General features: G+C 42.9%; 1 protein-coding gene across 1 annotated transcript in view; it reads left to right on the forward strand.

The window, feature by feature from the left end:
• The window catches only part of LOC115459091 (fermitin family homolog 2-like), a gene marked incomplete at its 5' end in the record, with an annotated part of 121,901 nt that overhangs the window by 91,027 nt on the left and 12,993 nt on the right, over positions 1-17,881 (forward strand). The window contains 2 exon segments of the mRNA XM_030188957.1: positions 908-928; positions 11,371-11,495. Coding sequence (XP_030044817.1) covers positions 908-928; positions 11,371-11,495 — 146 coding nt within the window.

Consider the following 17,881-nt stretch of genomic DNA (forward strand, 5'->3'; position numbering starts at 1 on the left):
AAAAGATGCAGAACCCAACTAAACACTCCCTACTGATCAGTTGTAAAGCACCACTAAGCATAAACATTGCAGACACACAAGAGACAAGGTCCTGCTTTTGTGCAGCTTAGATCTAGTCCAGGAAAACATACCATCCCAAAATACACCCCTCCCCCAACCCTGCTGCATTCTAGGAGCAAAGTGAAGTATTTCTTTGTAGTCTGGGCATTTTACAAACCTAAAACTTTTAAATATCGGAAACCTACAGATTTTTGTTAAAATAAAATTTTTTTTGTCTTCAGAAGCTAGTATACCGTTAAACAGGGACAAAAACCAAATATTGGGATTTACTTGAGGTGCTGGGAAAGTGAAAGCAAACTATCTATAATTCCTGTTTTGATCTCTGATATAGTGGCATGCATGAGTATTTAAATTTAACATTCAGCTGAAATTTAGAGCTGATCAGCTGTATGGGGGAGGGCAAAAACTGGCATTTCCATCAGTGACCACAGGCTTGTTTACGCACAAAGCACTTTGGAAACATTAACTGTTGTACTTACCTACCTTTTTTTTTAGAAGGGGTGTGATTGGTGAGGGAAGAGTGGTGCCATCTAGTGGTTAAAAGTAGGTCCCATTACATGGAAGAATGCTTGATTCAAAATCTTGAATCTACAAACAGATGTTTGTTTTAATGGCTATAGAAAGACTGATATTGCTGGTTTTCATTTACATGCTGGTTTTCATTTACATGCCTGTTTTCACTTTGCATCTCTTCTTCCTAAGGAAACGTGCATGACTTTTGGCTGGACTTGTTTTTGCTGAAAATTGGCTCCCCCCTTTTGCTTTGTTGTCATTTTTCTCACTGCTTTTTTTTTTTCTTTTTTTCCTTCTCTGCTTTTTTTTCTTTTTCCTGCATTGTCATCTGCAGCCAGGCTATGTAAGAGATTTGGTAAGTTAACAGTGAAAGGATTTAAGGCACACACCTGCATGTGAAAAAGACATTCAACCGTTGGAATGGGGATAGCATTGTGTAACAAGCTTTAGACTCCCTGAAAACACATTTTTTCATTGGTAAGACTGGTATAATGTTTAATAAAAAATAAAAAAAAATTATCCTACCAATAAATAAAAGTTCTAGTCAGTAGTACAGTACTGTAGAGGAAACAGCATACAAATATACACACATTCATTAAAATACGTGCAATATAAAAAGATAAAACATTACTCAAATCAACCCTGCAAAAAGCCTGAGTAAAATAAGTCTTAACCACCTACTTAAATCAGGACTATCAGGTTTTTAACTAACCTCTAAAGACACAGCATTCCATAATTGCGAGCCTATGATGGAGGCTAGATGTGTTCAGCTATGCCTGAAAGTTAAGTGATCCACTTACATGCAAGGATTCATCTCCTAGTAGGCATATTTCTTTAAAAATGCTTTCAGGGTTCAAAAGGATGTTCATAAATTGGTGGTTTAATCCTCCCAGTTCGGTTAGGATCCAAATGGTTTCATGTCCCCGGTGGGGTTGGCTGACAGGGCACAAACACCCCTGTATTGTACAGGTTTCCAGTCTGCCAAAGGCCAAGAAGGAATTATCTGCAGCATGACTCGTATCTTGCATTTAATCTTGTTGATGAGACCAGAAATTGGTGATTTATTTGGGGAGGGGAAATTCTTACTTGGAGGTTTCAAATTTTCTTTCATTTTAAATATGAAAGTCACAATGAAGATACATTTGTTAATATTTATGTTATGACTGTTGCTGCAGATGCAGGATGAACTTTAATATGAATTCAAGAGAGGGAAAACACCAGGGTCCACAGTATTACCTTTTGGAAGAAATGTATTTGTGGAATCCTGTTAATTAGAATTCTTCCAGTGTGTTCTGAAATGGCCTGTATTTATTTCAAGTACTTTATTAGCTGTTTGTTTTGGGGTTTTTTTTAACAGTGGTAGCAGCACTATACCCTCTAGAGCAGGGGCTTACAAACCTGACCTTAGGGACTGCCCAGTCAGTCAGGTTTTCACAGTATCTGCAGTGAATATTTACAAGATAATAGAGACTGAGCATGCAAATTTCTCTATGCATATTCTGAAAACCCAAATGGCTGGGGGGGGGGGGGGGGAGGAGGCCCTCAGGACAGGTTTGGTAACCCCCTGCTCTACAGCAGTAGTTCTCAAACCTGTCCTGAGCAACCACCAGCCAGTTGGGTTTTCAGGATCTCTCTAATGAATATGCTTTAAACTATTTTGATGACTCATAAAACTTTTTCACAAATATTTATTCAATGTCTTCAAACAAATAAATGTTAAATACATATCTAAAGCACACACTAAATCATTACCATATTCTTACATTTCCAATAATGTCACATAATAAATACAAAACATCTCATATGAATGCTTAGCTGGAATCCCTCTATCTTGCACAGAATCCAGGTTCTTCCAAATGTAGTAATTTCCTTAGTGTTAGCAGCAGATGAATCCAAAGACTTGTGGGTTGTGCCCATCTACCAGCAGGTGGAGATAAAGAGCACTGAATTGCACTGTCTTATGGGATGGAATGCTCACTGGCCAGTCAGTATTCTCTATCTCCAGCAGCTGATTGATGGTCTCTCCCATGCTCCTGGCGTCATCTGGTGATCGTTCCTGTCTGGGCCACAGTTCAGTGTAGCTCGAGGTGTGCGGCTGAGCAGTACCACCTTTAGGGGGTACACCTGGTCACCCCAGGTCCCTCCGCCCCCTGCACCCCACCCCCCCCCCCAGCCCTGTCTCCCTTCTCCTTCCTCACTAGCACAACTTTAAAAAAACTAAACTAAACATAAGATAGATGCAGCTAGTGGGCAGTTTATTCTGCTCATTTGCTCTAGCTTGGCTGCCAGAGGCTTTCTGGTTTTGGAGAGGGTCAGGCCCTGGAAGTATTTGCCTGAGACCTCCCCTCCCGATGACTGGCTCTATGGATGAGTGTACCTTGAAAGTCCTTCTACTCGGGGCTGCAACTTCTTTGCAGTGCTATTTTAGGGACTCTGAGACTGTTGAACAATTCTTTCGCTGTACTCGGTAGAGAGCAACGATGGGGCCTGGCCTGAAAGTCTTTACTTGTCTCCCTGTTATCAGGGGAGCCCAGGAATACAAAGGCTGCGATGGTTTCCCATGTACATGAGGTGCGCGATGCATCTTACAGGAGGTGGGCAGTTGGCCAGCGGCCATTTTACATCGCAGTCTGGGACTGCATTGCCTGCTTTGCCTGACCCGGCTCTTCAGTTCAGTGGGTGTTCTGCCTTTGTGGTCGATGGCTTCAGGTGCTTCTGTTTCAGGTAGAGGACTCTCAGCGTGCAGGCAGTGCCTTTTTGGGTCCCCCAGTTGCCCCAGGAGTTTCTAGTCTCCTCAGTTCTTTGCAGTCCTTGGCTGCTGCCCTGACGGGGTCCTTTGGGATCCAGTGGGGGGGGGGGGGGGGGGAGGAGGTTCTTGACCCCCCCCCCCTCTTCTTCTCCTCTTTGCAGGGAGCAGGTCAAGGCTGTTTTGTTTCTTCCCTCTTGCAGGATGGTTAAGTGGTCGGGGGAGCTCTTCCTAAGGGGGCCAAGACTTTCCCTACAATTTGAACATTTCAAAGGGGGTGTGCCCTGGGTTTCATGCCCTGGCCCGTCCTGTGCTTGATTTGGCACTGCTGATACCGCTTCTGCAGCCTATACCCTCTGAGTGTAGTGGCAGTTTTTCTCTAGTCCTGGTGGGCCCAGATTGTACTGCTGGTTCCTTTTTAGTTAGCCACTGTTGTCTCATCAGTTTGGCAGCGGGCAGTTACATCAATACACAAAAAAACAGCTTCACCTTAACAGTTTCCCTCTCCGGTGGTGGAAGTTTGTGTTGCCTGGTCTCTATTGAGTTTGGCGGGGTGGCTCTGTCCTCATGCCCGTTTTTCCTGTTCTCCTGGCCTTCTTGGGGACCGAGAAGACTGGAATCCTCTCTCCTATCTTGTACAACTTTTTGTGCTGGTTTTTTTCCATATCTTTGCAGAGGGGTTTAGGCTTCAGTCAAGATTTGCACTACTAGCTCCATGTTTCTGTTGGAAGTTCCATTTAGCTCATTTTCTGAGGCCAGACCTATCCTGGTTTTGGGGGTGGTCATGACCTCTCAGGGTTGCCATACTGCCTTTTGTTCCGGGCACAGTATTTAAGGTGCTTTGGGAAGCATGACAGTTTTTCTGGAGGATGGCTGGCTTTCGGCATGCAAGTCACAGGTGCCTGGCTGGTTGGTATATACTCTTGGAGGCTGTGGTACTCCACTCTGTTGCTACTGGGTCATCTTTTTCTGCACTCTCCCATATTGCTGGACTTGGCAAGCAGGTCATTGCATGTCTGGGGCGACTAGCTCTATGCTACAGGGCTACAGGTTGAGTGTCCCGCAGTAGTTCTGCCTTCGCGTAAATGGTCACTGTCATTGGCCAAACCATGCCATACTTGTTCCAGCCATCGCTAAAGCAGCAGTGTCACTGCTTCTGTTCTGCTTGACCTGTTTGCCTGGAATTGGATGGCTAGCATTTATTACAGAGCTACTTCTATGTAGAAGGATAGAGTAATGGTTCCTGCAACCAGCTGAGAGTGCGCATGGAGATCCAGAGGCATCTGGTGCTTCTACTGCTGCAGCTTGCCGTCAGTGGGGCACAAGGGTACCAACAGTCTTATTCTAATACTCCTTTTGGCTATTGGCCACGCCAGGCAGCTATAGTTCACAGCCACACCAGCCAATTCTTGCTTCTCCTAACAAGAGGACATAGGCATTGGTCAGCTGCTGTTTCTTTTCAGTCACATTGCGTGGGCTACCTTTTGGAGGTGCATTTTTGTTTGGTGGTGATCTGGAGCAGTTAGTTGCAGGCCTAAGGACCTGCACCTTTCTGCTTGCTAGATGACATGCCTCAGGATTCTTTCTAATCCCCGTTGCCTTGTTTTAGCGTTCGGAAAGATCAGTGCTACAGCCCAGACGTGTCTACCTCTACGGGTTCCCTTTCTAACAATGGCTAGCCCTCTTTCTTGCAAAAACAAAAAAAAACCAAAGAGACTTTCAACCATCTAGTCTACCACTACTTTCTGTTGTTCACAGTGCTGGGGTAATGTTTCTCTTCTCCTGTTTCAGCCTAGTGGGACACTTCTCCAGTTCCCGTAGAGATGGTCCAGTTTTGCCTCGGACCGCTATGTCTTGGACATACTAAGGCAGAATAACAGCCTAAAGTTATCAAATTCTACTGCAGTGTTTTTCTTAGAAACTCCATGCAGGCTCGCGCCTATATATCACGCACTTCAGGCCATCTTGCCAATGCTTCTCAATTTCGGCATAGTGGAGCCTGTTCTCGAACGTTTGGAGAACGGGCAATTGTTCAAATTACTTTGTACGTACACAAAAGATGATTCCTTCCAGCTGGGGTTGGCCTTCAAGAGTCTCCTGAATGTTCAAGGTTCCACTTTTCAAATGAACACATTACAGAATGTAATAGTTTAGGAGACAATCCAAGATGGCCGCCTGAACCGGTCGTAGGTCTCCACGCTCTGATTTTTTTTCTTGCGAAATGCCGAAGCGCAGAGGCAAGTCAACTGCCACTGTTCCCCCCAGGTCGACTTGCCTCCTCACAGATCGGCCCTCTAGATGCATATCTGCGGAGACCGGAGGTTTTTGGAAGGTTGGAGGGCAGCACTCTGGCAGCGTCCGGGACAAACGGAGGAACTGAGACGCCATCTGTGCATGATGTCACCCTTAGCCCTGACCAACGAGCACCCCCTCCGCAACCCCAGGCTGTTCCCTCTTCGGTCTTGGCGTCGTCTCCGAAGTACCCAGGAATTGGGCTAACGGCGGAGCTTCTGGGGAGAAATGACCTATCGACGGAGAGTCGAGGGGCGGAAGGAGTTGAGAGCCCTCGTTCAAGCCTGGAAAATAGTGTTCAGCTTGTGGGAGGAAGAGTGGCGGTTATTGCTAATACAGAAGCAGAGAAGACATTGGCCGAGGAGACACAAAGACAAGGTACTTTGATTTTCCTTCAAGATAAACCAGTGGAGATTACCCTGGAAAGTTTATGGGGCTTGATTGCTAATTTAGGGAAAGTACTGTGCCCACAAATATTGGACTTGGAGTCACGAGTAAAAAAACTTAGAAAAAAATGTTGAATCAATAGATAGAGAGAATAAAGAGTTAATGGGAAAATCTAAGACCTCGGTACAACAAGTGGAAAAAACGCAGGAGGTACAAATTAGTATGATAAGAGACTTTACTAATATGAGGAAAAAAATCAAAAATCTGGAAAACTCTCAAAGAGTAAACAATTTAAGACTTTTGAATTTTCCGAGAGCTGTAACTATTCCTCCAAGAGAAATGTTAGCCAGATATATGAAAGAAATTTTAGGATTCACAGATGAAAGTTTTCCACCTATGAGTCAAGTTTATTATTTACCGCAATCGGAATCTGGGCCCTCTATACAACAACAAGAGGAACCACTTGACGTATCAGTGATTTTGGAGACACCAACAGAGGACTTAGTAGCCCCGGCTACATTGTTAGTAACCTTAGCTATTCCTATTGATAAAATTATGGTTATGAAGAAATATTTTAAAAATAGAGAAAAGAATTTATGGGCTTTAAGATATGTATATTTCCTGATGTCTCTAAGGAGACTCAAAAAAGACGCAGACAGTTTTTATTATTGAAACCAGGAGTTCTCCAGCTAGGTGCAACATTTTTCTTACGTTACCCTTGTAAGTGCATTGTCTGCTATCGATCGGTCAAATATGTTTTTTTTCTGAATCTGTACAACTTAGTGAATTTATAACCGCTAAAAGATCTTTGAAGTGAAAAGAACATGCTTGAATAGAAAAAAGGAAAAAAACCCCAGACCGGTTTTTGTTTTCTTTAAAATTGTTACTATATTCTCCGGTTATTGTAAATCTTGGATCTAATTTTGAGGACTAGTGTGTACTTGTCAGGATTCATTATATTTTTTTGAATATTTCCTTTAAAAATTATGGACAAATGTACCTTTTCTTTACCAGTGTAATACTTGGTGTATAATTTGAAATTAATAAAGAATAATAATACAGAATGTAATAGTTTAGTCCTGTAGGGGGAATTTCTGACCTCTCTGGCTCTAGGAAGTGTACTTTTATTCCCCTTTGACCTCCCTACAGAACTTTCTGTGATTTGATATCCATGGAGATCATTTTTAATCTATGACCATGCCTTTCAGTCTTTTTCACATTACTAAGGCTGTTTTTTGTGACAAGGGTAGGCTTGTTGTGGCAGCCTTCCTCCGCAATAAAGGATTTCAGGCTTGGTCATACTTTGCTGTCTGGCTGCCTTGCAGCTCTGTCTATATGGACAGTCTGGTGGTTTCTTCCAGCTTGTTACTCTTCTTACATAGTAACTTAGTAGTTGACGGCAGAAAAAGACCTGCACGGTCCATCCAGTCTGCCCAACAAGATAAACTCATATGTGCTACTTTTTGTGTATAACTTATCTTGATTTGTATCTGCCATTTTCAGGGCGCAGACCTTAGAAGTCTGCCCAGCACTAGCCCTGCCTCCCAACCACCAGCCCCGCCTCCCACCACCGGCTCTGCCACCAATCTCGGTTAAGCTTCTTCAAGAGTGGTATTCCATTTCACCCAAGAATCAGTTGTTCCCCCACTAGTTGTGGAGTATCTGAAGGTGCTTTTTGTCATAGGCCTAAGAAGGCATTTCTTCCTGCAGCTTATCAGCGAAGCTTCCCACTCAAGTTCAGAAATGATTTCCGTTAACATGCCACAGGGTCTGGCAATATGTTCAAAGTCTGGGCGCCATGGCCTCAGTCTTAGCCATTCTTCCATGGACCGGGAGCCACTTCAGTAGTTCATTCTTAGTTGTTGTTGACCCTCCAAGCCAAACTCAGCCTTAACTGATGGATTCAGCGTGGCTTTCCTATGGCCCTTCAGAGGTTCTCTTTTCAGATTCTATCGGCAGCTTTGTATGCCTTCTGGGTGTAACAGGTGTCTGATTCCTTTCAGGAGTCCAACGGTCAACCTCCTCTTTCATTATCAAATGTGGAGACGGGAGTGCTAGATTGGTGTGTTTCCGTGTTGGTCTTGCTTTGGGCATAAACCAAGTAGATGTCTTTACGCATAGTTTCACTGGGTGTAACAGGTTTTGGGTTCCTTTCAGGAGTCAAGTGGTCAACCTGCTGAATTATCAAATGTGTAGATGGGAGTGCTAGCTTCGTCAGTTTCAGAGTTGGCCTTGCTTTGAGCGTTGACCAAGCAGATGTCTTCGGTGGTCACAGTCCATTGTTTGCTATGGTTGGGCCTCTGGGTATTAGCTGTGGCTTTGAACAGCTGGTTAGGCTCCCATTTGAGAGCACACTGTTATTTTGGTGATGGCGAACTTGGTGCCGCTCTGAGTGACTCTAAGCCTCACTGTCTATCTCGCCATTCTTTCTGGTCAAGTTGGGCTCATCCTCGTTTTGCACCTTCTAAGTGTTATCGTACAGGCAGGCTAGTTTCTTTCAGGGATCCAGGTTTTGGTCCCAGCAGAGTTTCGGAGCTCCAGGCTTCATCTTGTCGAGATTCTACACACTTCTCCTGAAGGGTTGTTGGGGTATTCCATCCCATATTTTGACTAAGGTGGGTTCTGCCTTGCTTTTTCAATCCACCTTTATTGGTTTCCACTTGTTTGCCATATGCCGGACATTTCTATTCTGTTCATCAGTTCGTGCTTTGCTCACACCCTCAAGAGTGGTAATGCGACTTTCAAGCCTAGCTGGCTCACTGGGTCAGGGAGGCTGTTGCATTCATATACTTTCTAGTTGGTTATCTGCTGCCAGACCGATTCCGAGTTCCTTCTGCCGAGTGGTCATGGCTTCATGGGTGGTCGCCCATTTGTCTTCCCTGGAGGACATTGTAGGGCGGCAGCATGGTCTGCCCCCTGCACTCCTTTTCCAAGTTATGTTGTTGGAATGTTTCTGCTCCATCGGATGCATCCTTTGGAGTATGTGTGTTAGGTAGGGGGGTTTCAAGTTTCCACCCTACTTCAGGTCTGCTTTGCTACATCCCGCAAGTCTCTGGATTCATCTGCTGCTGATGCTAAGGAGCAAAAAACTGTCTTACCAGCTAATTTTCTTTCTTTTAGTCACAGCAGATGAATCCAGAGTCCCACCCTGTTTTTTGCTGGCAGTTCCAATCTGTTCTCTGTCGTCTGTGTTGCTGCATTTTTCTATTTTAGATGGTCTGTTGTACTCAGCTTACGTGATTGCAGTTCTTGGTTTACCTGTTTTTCCCTGTGGGGAAGGAGAAATGTTATACTTCTGTTTCCTTATTAGAAATACTGATTGGCCAGGGAGCATTCCGTCCCATAAGACAGTGCAGTTCAGCACTCTCTCTCTCCACCTGTTGGTAGATGGACACAACCCACAAGTCTCTGGACTCATCTGCTGTGACTAAAGGAAAGAAAATTATCAGTTAAGGCATAATTTTTCGATATCATCCACCGCTGTTGGAAAAGGACAATCAAAAGATATTATATACTACTGTCTTATAATTAAAGAAACCCATCCATAAAACTTGCAAATGAGAATGCTTATCCTGCAAAGTCCTCCAATCCAATCCTTGATATGATGTTGAAGAGATCCTGGATCTCCAAATCCACTGTCCATAAAAAGTTCTTGTAGATGGCAAATTATAATTGTGGTTCCGTGCTAAGTATCAGTTAAGCTCTTATAATCCAAGTCATGGTCTCAACATTGGCCATGTTTCGCATAAAGCTTCATCAGGAGACCAAACTGAATGAGACGCAACACTGCTCTCACAATGGTGTCTGCTACACGGAGACGCTGAGCACCTGGATTCTGTGCAAGATAGAGGGATTTATGCAAGATTAGTTTTGTATTTATTATGTGATGATATTGGAAAGGTAGAAATTTGGTAGTGATTTAGTGTGTGTTTTAGATAACATTTATTTGTTTGAAGATATTGAATAAATATTTGTGGAAAGGTTTTATGAGAGTCCTCAAAATAGTTAATGAATAATTTATACTTGTTGACAATTGAAGATTTCAGTGGACCAGTAGGAGTGTAACGAATATGCATGAGACAGATTTGCATATAATGGAGGTAATAGGCATGCAAATCTGTCTCATACATATTCATTACTAACCTTACTCTGAGTTATCTGGATTTCACTCTGATTACATCAATAGCCTAAATTTCACAGTAATCACTATAATATTTTCTAATTATTATTGTTAATATCACAACTTCAATTCAAAACTGTTTCAATGCTTGATACAATATTCAGTACTCTCATTCATACCCTCACTCACAAGCTACGTTTATTGACTGTACTTTTTTCAACCATATTAATGAAATTTTTTCTATAATTCAGCTTCTTTTTGAATGTTCAATATTTATACAACAGATTTTTTTCTAGTTCACAAGATGTCTTCTTGAATTCAAACCAATCCTAGACTGTAACTGGACCCTATCATTCGGGTCCTCCTTTACTTCTGTTGCATTTACTCTTCTCTTTATAGACTCTCTTTAATTAAAAAGTCTCTTGTTTGTTGTTTATTCTTATATTTTGCTGTACTGCCAAATCCAAAGCTTGGCTTGAAACACAACTTTAATATAGTGTGTTTTCTATAACTTCATCTTTTAAGTCTCTAATTCCAAAAGTTCTTATTATAGAAAAAACTTTATTAATATGGTTGAAAAAAGTACAGTCAATAAATGTAGCTTGTGAGTGTGGGTATGAGTGAGAGTAAGGAATATTGTATCAAGCATTGAAACAGTTGTGAATTGAAGTTGTGATATTAACAATAATAAAAATTGGAATATATTATAGTGATTACTGTGAAGCTTATACATATTCATTAGGGAGATCCTGAAAACCCCACTGGCTGGTAGTCCCTCAGGACAGGTTTGAGAACCAGTGCTCTCGAGCACCTTTTCTTCAAGTTCTGTTACAAGGAAACTTCCAGAGAGGTAGCTATGGAGTAGCAGAAAAACAAGAAAAGGGTGGCACCTAAGAGACTGACTAATTTATTGAGGCATGAGCTTACATATCTGTCCATTGTGAAGAAATTAGGTGTCTTCAAGTATTCCATTATTTTTTTTTTTGGGGGGGGGGAGGTGACTTCCCATTATCTGAGAATAACTTATGATTCAAAACCTTCCATAAGATCAATAGCTATTTATTTTGGATGTTCTGGGAATTAAGACTTCAGTTCAGCAATTGCAAAACATGTGAGCCTTTCAACCTGTTGGGGAAAATGTTTATGATTTCTGTTTTACCCTGCTGTGAACCCAGAGCAGAGCATTTCTTTGCACAAAAGTGATACTGTTTGGGATTTCTTTTTGCCTAAAGCTATTTATATCTAACATCAGATCACAGCCAGGATCTTGGAAGCACATCAGAATGTCGCTCAGATGAGTTTGATTGAAGCTAAGATGAGATTCATTCAGGCCTGGCAATCGCTGCCAGAATTTGGCATCACGCATTTCATAGCAAGGTCAGTTCTTCTATAAAGCATTCAGGATATTGCATACACAAACTAATATTAAATGTGTACAATGAAAAGGGGGAGGAGACAGGAATAGCACAAGCACAGTAATCGAAGTGCTTGGTTCCAAAACCTGTTGAAGGTATACCGTTGCTTTTTGGATAAATGAGCATTTTTATTTTTAAGAACTCTAGTTATCATAGAAAAATTGTTTTCACTAAATATCCTATACCTTACAAATAAATACTTTTTATTGCAAATTTCACACATCTTTTGGTTATCATTAAAAGCAGTCTCTTTCTGGTATATATTCATTTTTGAAAAAAATGTTCTTAGGTTTTGGAATTAAGCTCTTCAAAGTGTGCATGTAACCTTTTAAGATGGGGAATACTTTATATATATATATATATATATATATATATATATATATATATATATATATATATATATATATATATATATATATAAGATCTTACAGTAAATTGATTCCAGTATAGAAGTATGTTTTAGTGGTATTTGCAGTAAACATGAAAAGCCTAAAGTATATCTTTCCCCCTTTTTAACAGTAATAAATCTGTATAAGAGCATTATAGCAATATTTCATGTGAGCTAGTCGTGACTTGGAGCTATAATAAACTGGTTAAATGGCAGTGAAGATGAGCCTTATTTGAGTGTCGTGCACTACTGATATCTTCTTTGTGGGGCATCTGTTTTCTTTAAAAGGAAAAAGTATATGTCAAGGATTTTAATCTGTGGCATAGTTTGTTTTTTTTTGTTTTGTTTTTTTAATCTCAATTTCCTTAGCGTCAGCAGAAGATGAATCCAAAGTCTTCTGGGTAGTGACCATCTACCAGCAGGTAGAGATAGAGCACTGAATAGAGAATGACGCGGGGATGGGGACAGGGCCCGTGGAGATGGGGACAAACTTTGCCCTGTGTCATTTTCTGGTTTGAAGCCTGTTAATAAACTGGACTGTTATGTGATGCAGACAAAACTTGGATTTTTTTGGAAAAACAAGCACACATGCTGGTCACAACTAGCAAAATTTGCATGGGGGATCCTGTGCATTCCTGCTACTAGCACATCTTCTAAGACATCTTCTGTTGCAGGAAGGATTGTGGAAGACAGGAGAGCTAGACTGAATCCTGAGACTGATGACTTGTTCATCCACAGATTAAAAAAACCATAACAGTACTTTTTAGGGCATATTTCTCCCCCACTAAGGCATACAGAATGGGTTGTATTTTCTTCCCCTGGATGTTTTAACAGGGTGGATTAGGATTCCTTGGGGTAGTATGTTAGCTGTTGTTGGGGTTGGAAGGGTACAGAGTGGTGGTGGTGGGGTATTATTATAGTTGTTTTCTGTTTGTTTGATTTATTTTTTTTATAACTCATTTTTATTCACCAGTCAACAGCTGAACACATTAGCAAAAACTGGAAGGACTGGTTACAATAAAATAAGCAGATACGAGGGAGAGATGGGGGGGTTGGGTTAAGGGGGGGGGGGTTTAGAAGGGAGGAAGGGGTTTTTGTTATGCGGGAGGTTCATTTTGTATTCACTAGCAACTTGAGTTTTCATTTTGGTACAATTGATAACTGGTGAAACTCTGGTTATATCCTTTATAACTGTTAGGAATTATAATTTGATGACATGTATTTACAAGAACACGATAGATGTACTTAGTAGATGCACTTTTGTTATTATCAAAAGGTTGTATAATGTGAATGTAATGTTTGTCATCAATAAAAACCGTTGAAATACAAAGTTACTTCAACCTAAAAAACAAAAAAAAAAAATAAGCAGATACATCTTACCCACCTCCAACCCCGCCCCCCCCCCCCCCCCCCCCACCCAAACTATCCCACTAGATCTGTGTGAAAATTACAAACTGGTACCACCATTTCTCTCAACCACACCTAACAGTTCAGGAGACGACTACGTGTCTCAGACGACAACGATATCCAAAAGGGCTCCCATGTATGTTGGAATTTCTTTCCTGGAGTGGAATCTATATCTTTAATGCCATAGCATTCCATGGCTGCCAGTTGAAGCATTAATGCCTGCCGGTGGCCCAAAACTGGAGCTTCATCTGATAGCCAACAGTTCAAAACACATTTCTTCCCCATCAGGATAGAATTTTTGATAAAGTCCACTTAGCCTTGTGGCGCCGGCAAGGCACAATTGATCTTATCAAATAAGCATAAAGCAGATGGCCTCCATTTCCAGCACCAAGGGGAAGTTACATTATTCATGACTGCTAACCAAAAGGACTGAACCTCAGGGCAGGTCCAGAACATATGACCCAATGTGGCAGGAGTATGAGTGCATTTCAAACAACATGCTGTGGGTTGCAACTTAGCTAAAAAAAAAAAAAAAAAAGCTGTAAAGGTGCAAAAATAGGGTATATTGTAACTTTCCTTGTTACACATTTAGCTAGAGATTCCCATGCCAAGAGGCTGCACTTGAACTGTTCCACTGTAAGTTGTATCCCTAAATCCGCATTACAGTGGTTCACGTGGAGGGACATAATCGAAAGGGGCAACCAAGTTTTCCTGAGGACATCCTCGCAGGACGTCCCAGCGAAGGGGCGGGGAAACAAGATGGGCGTCTATCTTTCATTTCGATAATACAGTCGGGGACACCCAAATTGCGAAATTTAGGTCGACCTTAGAGATGGTCGTCCCCGATTTTCGGCGATAATGGAACGACCAAATGCAAGCCATTTGGTCGTGGGAAGAGCCAGCATTCATAGTGCACTGGTCCCCCTGACATGTCAAGACACCAACCGGGCACCCTAGGGGGTACTGCAGTAGACTTCATAAATTGGTCCCAGGTGCATAGCTCTCTTAACTTGGATGCTGAGCCCCCCAAAACCCACTCCCCACAACTGTACACCACTACCATAGCCCATATGGGTGAAGGGGGGCACCTACATGTGGGTACAGTGGGTTTCTGGTGGGTTTTGAAGGGCTCACATTTACCACCACAAGTGTAACAAGTGGGGGGGGATGGGCTTGGGTCCGCCTGCCTGAAATGCACTGCACCCACTAAAACTGCTCCAGGGACCTGCATACTGCTGTCATGGAGCTGGGTATGACATTTGAGGCTGGCATAGAGGCTGGAAAATATATTGTTACAAATTTTATTTGAGGGTGGGAAGGGGTTAGTGACCACTGGGGGAGTAAGGGGAGGTCATCCCCGATTTCCCCCCCCCCCCCCCCCCCCCGGTGGTCATCTGGTTATTTAGGGCACTATATTGTGGTTTGGACGTAAGAAAAACAGGACCAGGTAAAGTCGTTCAAGTCTTCGTCAGGGACGCCCTTCTTTTTCCATTATCGGTCGAGGACGACCATGTGTTAGGCACGCCCCGGTCCCGCCTTCGCTATGCCTCCAACACGCCCCCGTGATCTTTGGTCATCCCCTCGACGGAAAGCAGTTGAGGATGGCCAAAATCGGTTTTCGATTATGCTGGTTTGGGTGACCCTGTGAGAAGGACGCCCATCTTGCAATTTGTGTCGAAAGATGGGCGCCCTTCTCTTTCGAAAAGAAGCCTGATGGAGTGTATAATTTAGTTCATTCTCTGTATCTTGCAAAAATTGATGATAGCATTTTATAGGGACAGAATGCTGCACATCAAGCCAATAAGCTTCTACTATATGTTCATGAATGGATGCGGAAATGGCCCCCGCTGGGAGTGACAACACATACCGGAGCTGAAGGTATTGAAAGAAGAACTGGTTACTGAGCTCATATGTCCGCTGCAAATCAGCAAAGTAAGACATAGTTCCTTGATCCATTACAACATATAGTAAATACACCACCCCTTTCCTAGTCCAAGGCATAAAAACTGAGCCCACGACACCAGGTGGAAACTCCGCATTTCCACAAATTGGAAGTAATTGCGTGGTACAAACATCTTTACCCTAGTCGCAAAATTTTCCATAAAGGAACATAGAACAGAGCCTAGGCACCTGAAGGGCTCTCCCTCAATTGACGCACGTGTAATAAACTAAAATACCAAGGATCACCTAAACCGATCTCTGTAGAGCGAGCTGAAAAATCTGATGTCCCACGGAACAAGTCATTTGTATGTGTCATTCCACATGCTATTGAGAAAATCCATAGATTCAGTAACCCCAAGCCACTAGGTTTGAAAAGTGTTGCCATTGGTAAATGGGCTGCTTTCCTTGCCAGAGAAATCTGCACAACAGGTGACCAATAGAGCAATACAGACAAAACAGTTGGGAGCATCTGTAAGATGTATAGCCATTTCGATATAATGACATATAATGACTATGTTGTACAAAGTGATCCACCCAGTGAGGGAAAGCGGGAGGTGCTGTTATGTCTGTAGTTTATGGACCATGATTCCTAGAAGTGGAGTGACATTAACATGAGCAAGAAGCATCGTCGCATGAGATCCATACACCTAGATATTTCAGCTTTCGATCCTCCCATTGGAGGTGAGGATTTTCTTTCCAACCACGACAAACCTCCTCTTGTAAAGGGAAGATTACTGATTTGGACAAATTTATTATCAGCCCGGCAAAGTAGCCAAATTCCTCTATCGCACTTAGTGTTAGTTAGGGAGGTCTTGGGCTCGGATAGGGTAAGCAGCATATCATCTGCGTAAGCCAGAACTTTTAGGTTTCAACAGTTTTTATTAATGAAGCACAAAAATGGTGTTTACATAATGTAAATGTCTCTACAATCAATCAACACACACCAAGTACGGAAATTGTACGATATTACTCATCTCCATTAATCTTTTAACTTTATTCCCCCCCCCCCCCCCCCCTTTGTACTATTAACTAACATTGAATCAACAAGATCTATTAACAGCAATTTCCCAACAACCCTTTCCCCCCATCTTTCCCTTCTACCAATTGACACCATATGTTCAAATGCTTTGACCCCCAAAATATAACCACCTTCAGGTGTCTGCTTTACATTCACAAAGCCTTGAATTAAGATCAAACCATAATGTGTGAATTTACTCCCCTCCGCAAGAGAGCCAGGGGGCCTGTGGTCTGATGGCCCTCCTACCCCTCCCCGGAAGATGTCTATACCATACTGGGGAAGGGCTAATATAACTCCAAATAGACTTCCCCCCCCTACTACCCCCCTCCTAAACCCTCCCTCCCCCCCGCCTTGGTCTGCTCTACTGTTCTTTCCAATTCCTAGAAGGTGGTAGGAAAAGGACTCTATTCCCATTTAGTTTCCATTAGTTGCCGAGGGAAGCTTGGACAATGCTCCAAGTTTATTAATAATATGACTCCTCGCCCTGTGGGATAAGGTGTTAATATATCCTTCCCAGGTAAGGAAAAAATTGCTTTGTGTCTGAAGGTTAAGCAGAGAGTCCTGGAGCTCCATCATAAGTAAGTCATGTAAGCGATTCCTCCATTGCCAAAAAGAGGGATTCAGTTCTTGTGTCCAGTTAACAAGTATGCACTTCATGCCCACCAAAAAAGCCTTATGGGCCATTACATTCTGGTATCTCGTACCCCCCTCCACTGGAGCATGACAACCCAACAGAATACTCGTAGGCTGCTGATTAACCGTTTCCCTCCTATCCTTTCTAAATATTTAACTATCCTGGTCCAGAAAGCTGTTATAGCTGAGCACTTCCAGAAAGCATGGTAGAAGTTATTGTCCGGCGCACCACAGCGTCTACATTGGGCTGATTCTATATATCCCATCTGACACAGTCGAGACTGAGAGGTGTATGCCCTGTATATCACTCTGACCTGGTATTCTCGAAGGTTTGCGTTTTGCGTCCATTTCAGGACTCCTCTCCAACCCTTCAACAAATCTCCCGGGGTGATCCCTCTTTGTGTGTCTGCTGTCCACTTTGCTGCCACTCGTGTGAGATCTCCCTGTGACCTAGCCAGTAACAGCCTTTTCCATATCATCAAGCTGATCAATCCATAGACTGGTGGGTTGTGTCCATCTACCAGCAGGTGGAGATAGAGAGCAAACTTTTGCCTCCCTATATGTGGTCATGTGCTGCCGGAAACTCCTCAGTATGTTCTCTATCTCAGCAGGTGGTGGTCACACACAGCAGCAGCTCTGGCTAGGCCTCCAAGCCTAATCCTTAGGTTTTGTTGAGGCCTGGGGTTGAGGGCTCTTTTGAGCAAGTGCAAACCTGGTGGTGCCAGGTCCCTCCTTTTCTCCCCCCCTCCCGCTGGCTCCGTTAAAAAAAAAAAAAAAAAAAAATTTTAAACGTCCTTAAAGGCGTTTATTTCGACGTTTATTTAAACGTTCATTTCAGCTACTCACTGGGACACCAGTTCGTTACAGCTCGGAGCGGCAAGCAGGTAATTTTACCTTTTTATAGCGGGCAGGGGGTTCCCCGATTCTTCTCCTCGTGCATATGGCGTCGGAGGGCGAGGGC

Source organism: Microcaecilia unicolor, unplaced genomic scaffold, assembly GCF_901765095.1.
Source record: "Microcaecilia unicolor unplaced genomic scaffold, aMicUni1.1, whole genome shotgun sequence".
Lineage (NCBI taxonomy): Eukaryota > Metazoa > Chordata > Amphibia > Gymnophiona > Siphonopidae > Microcaecilia > Microcaecilia unicolor.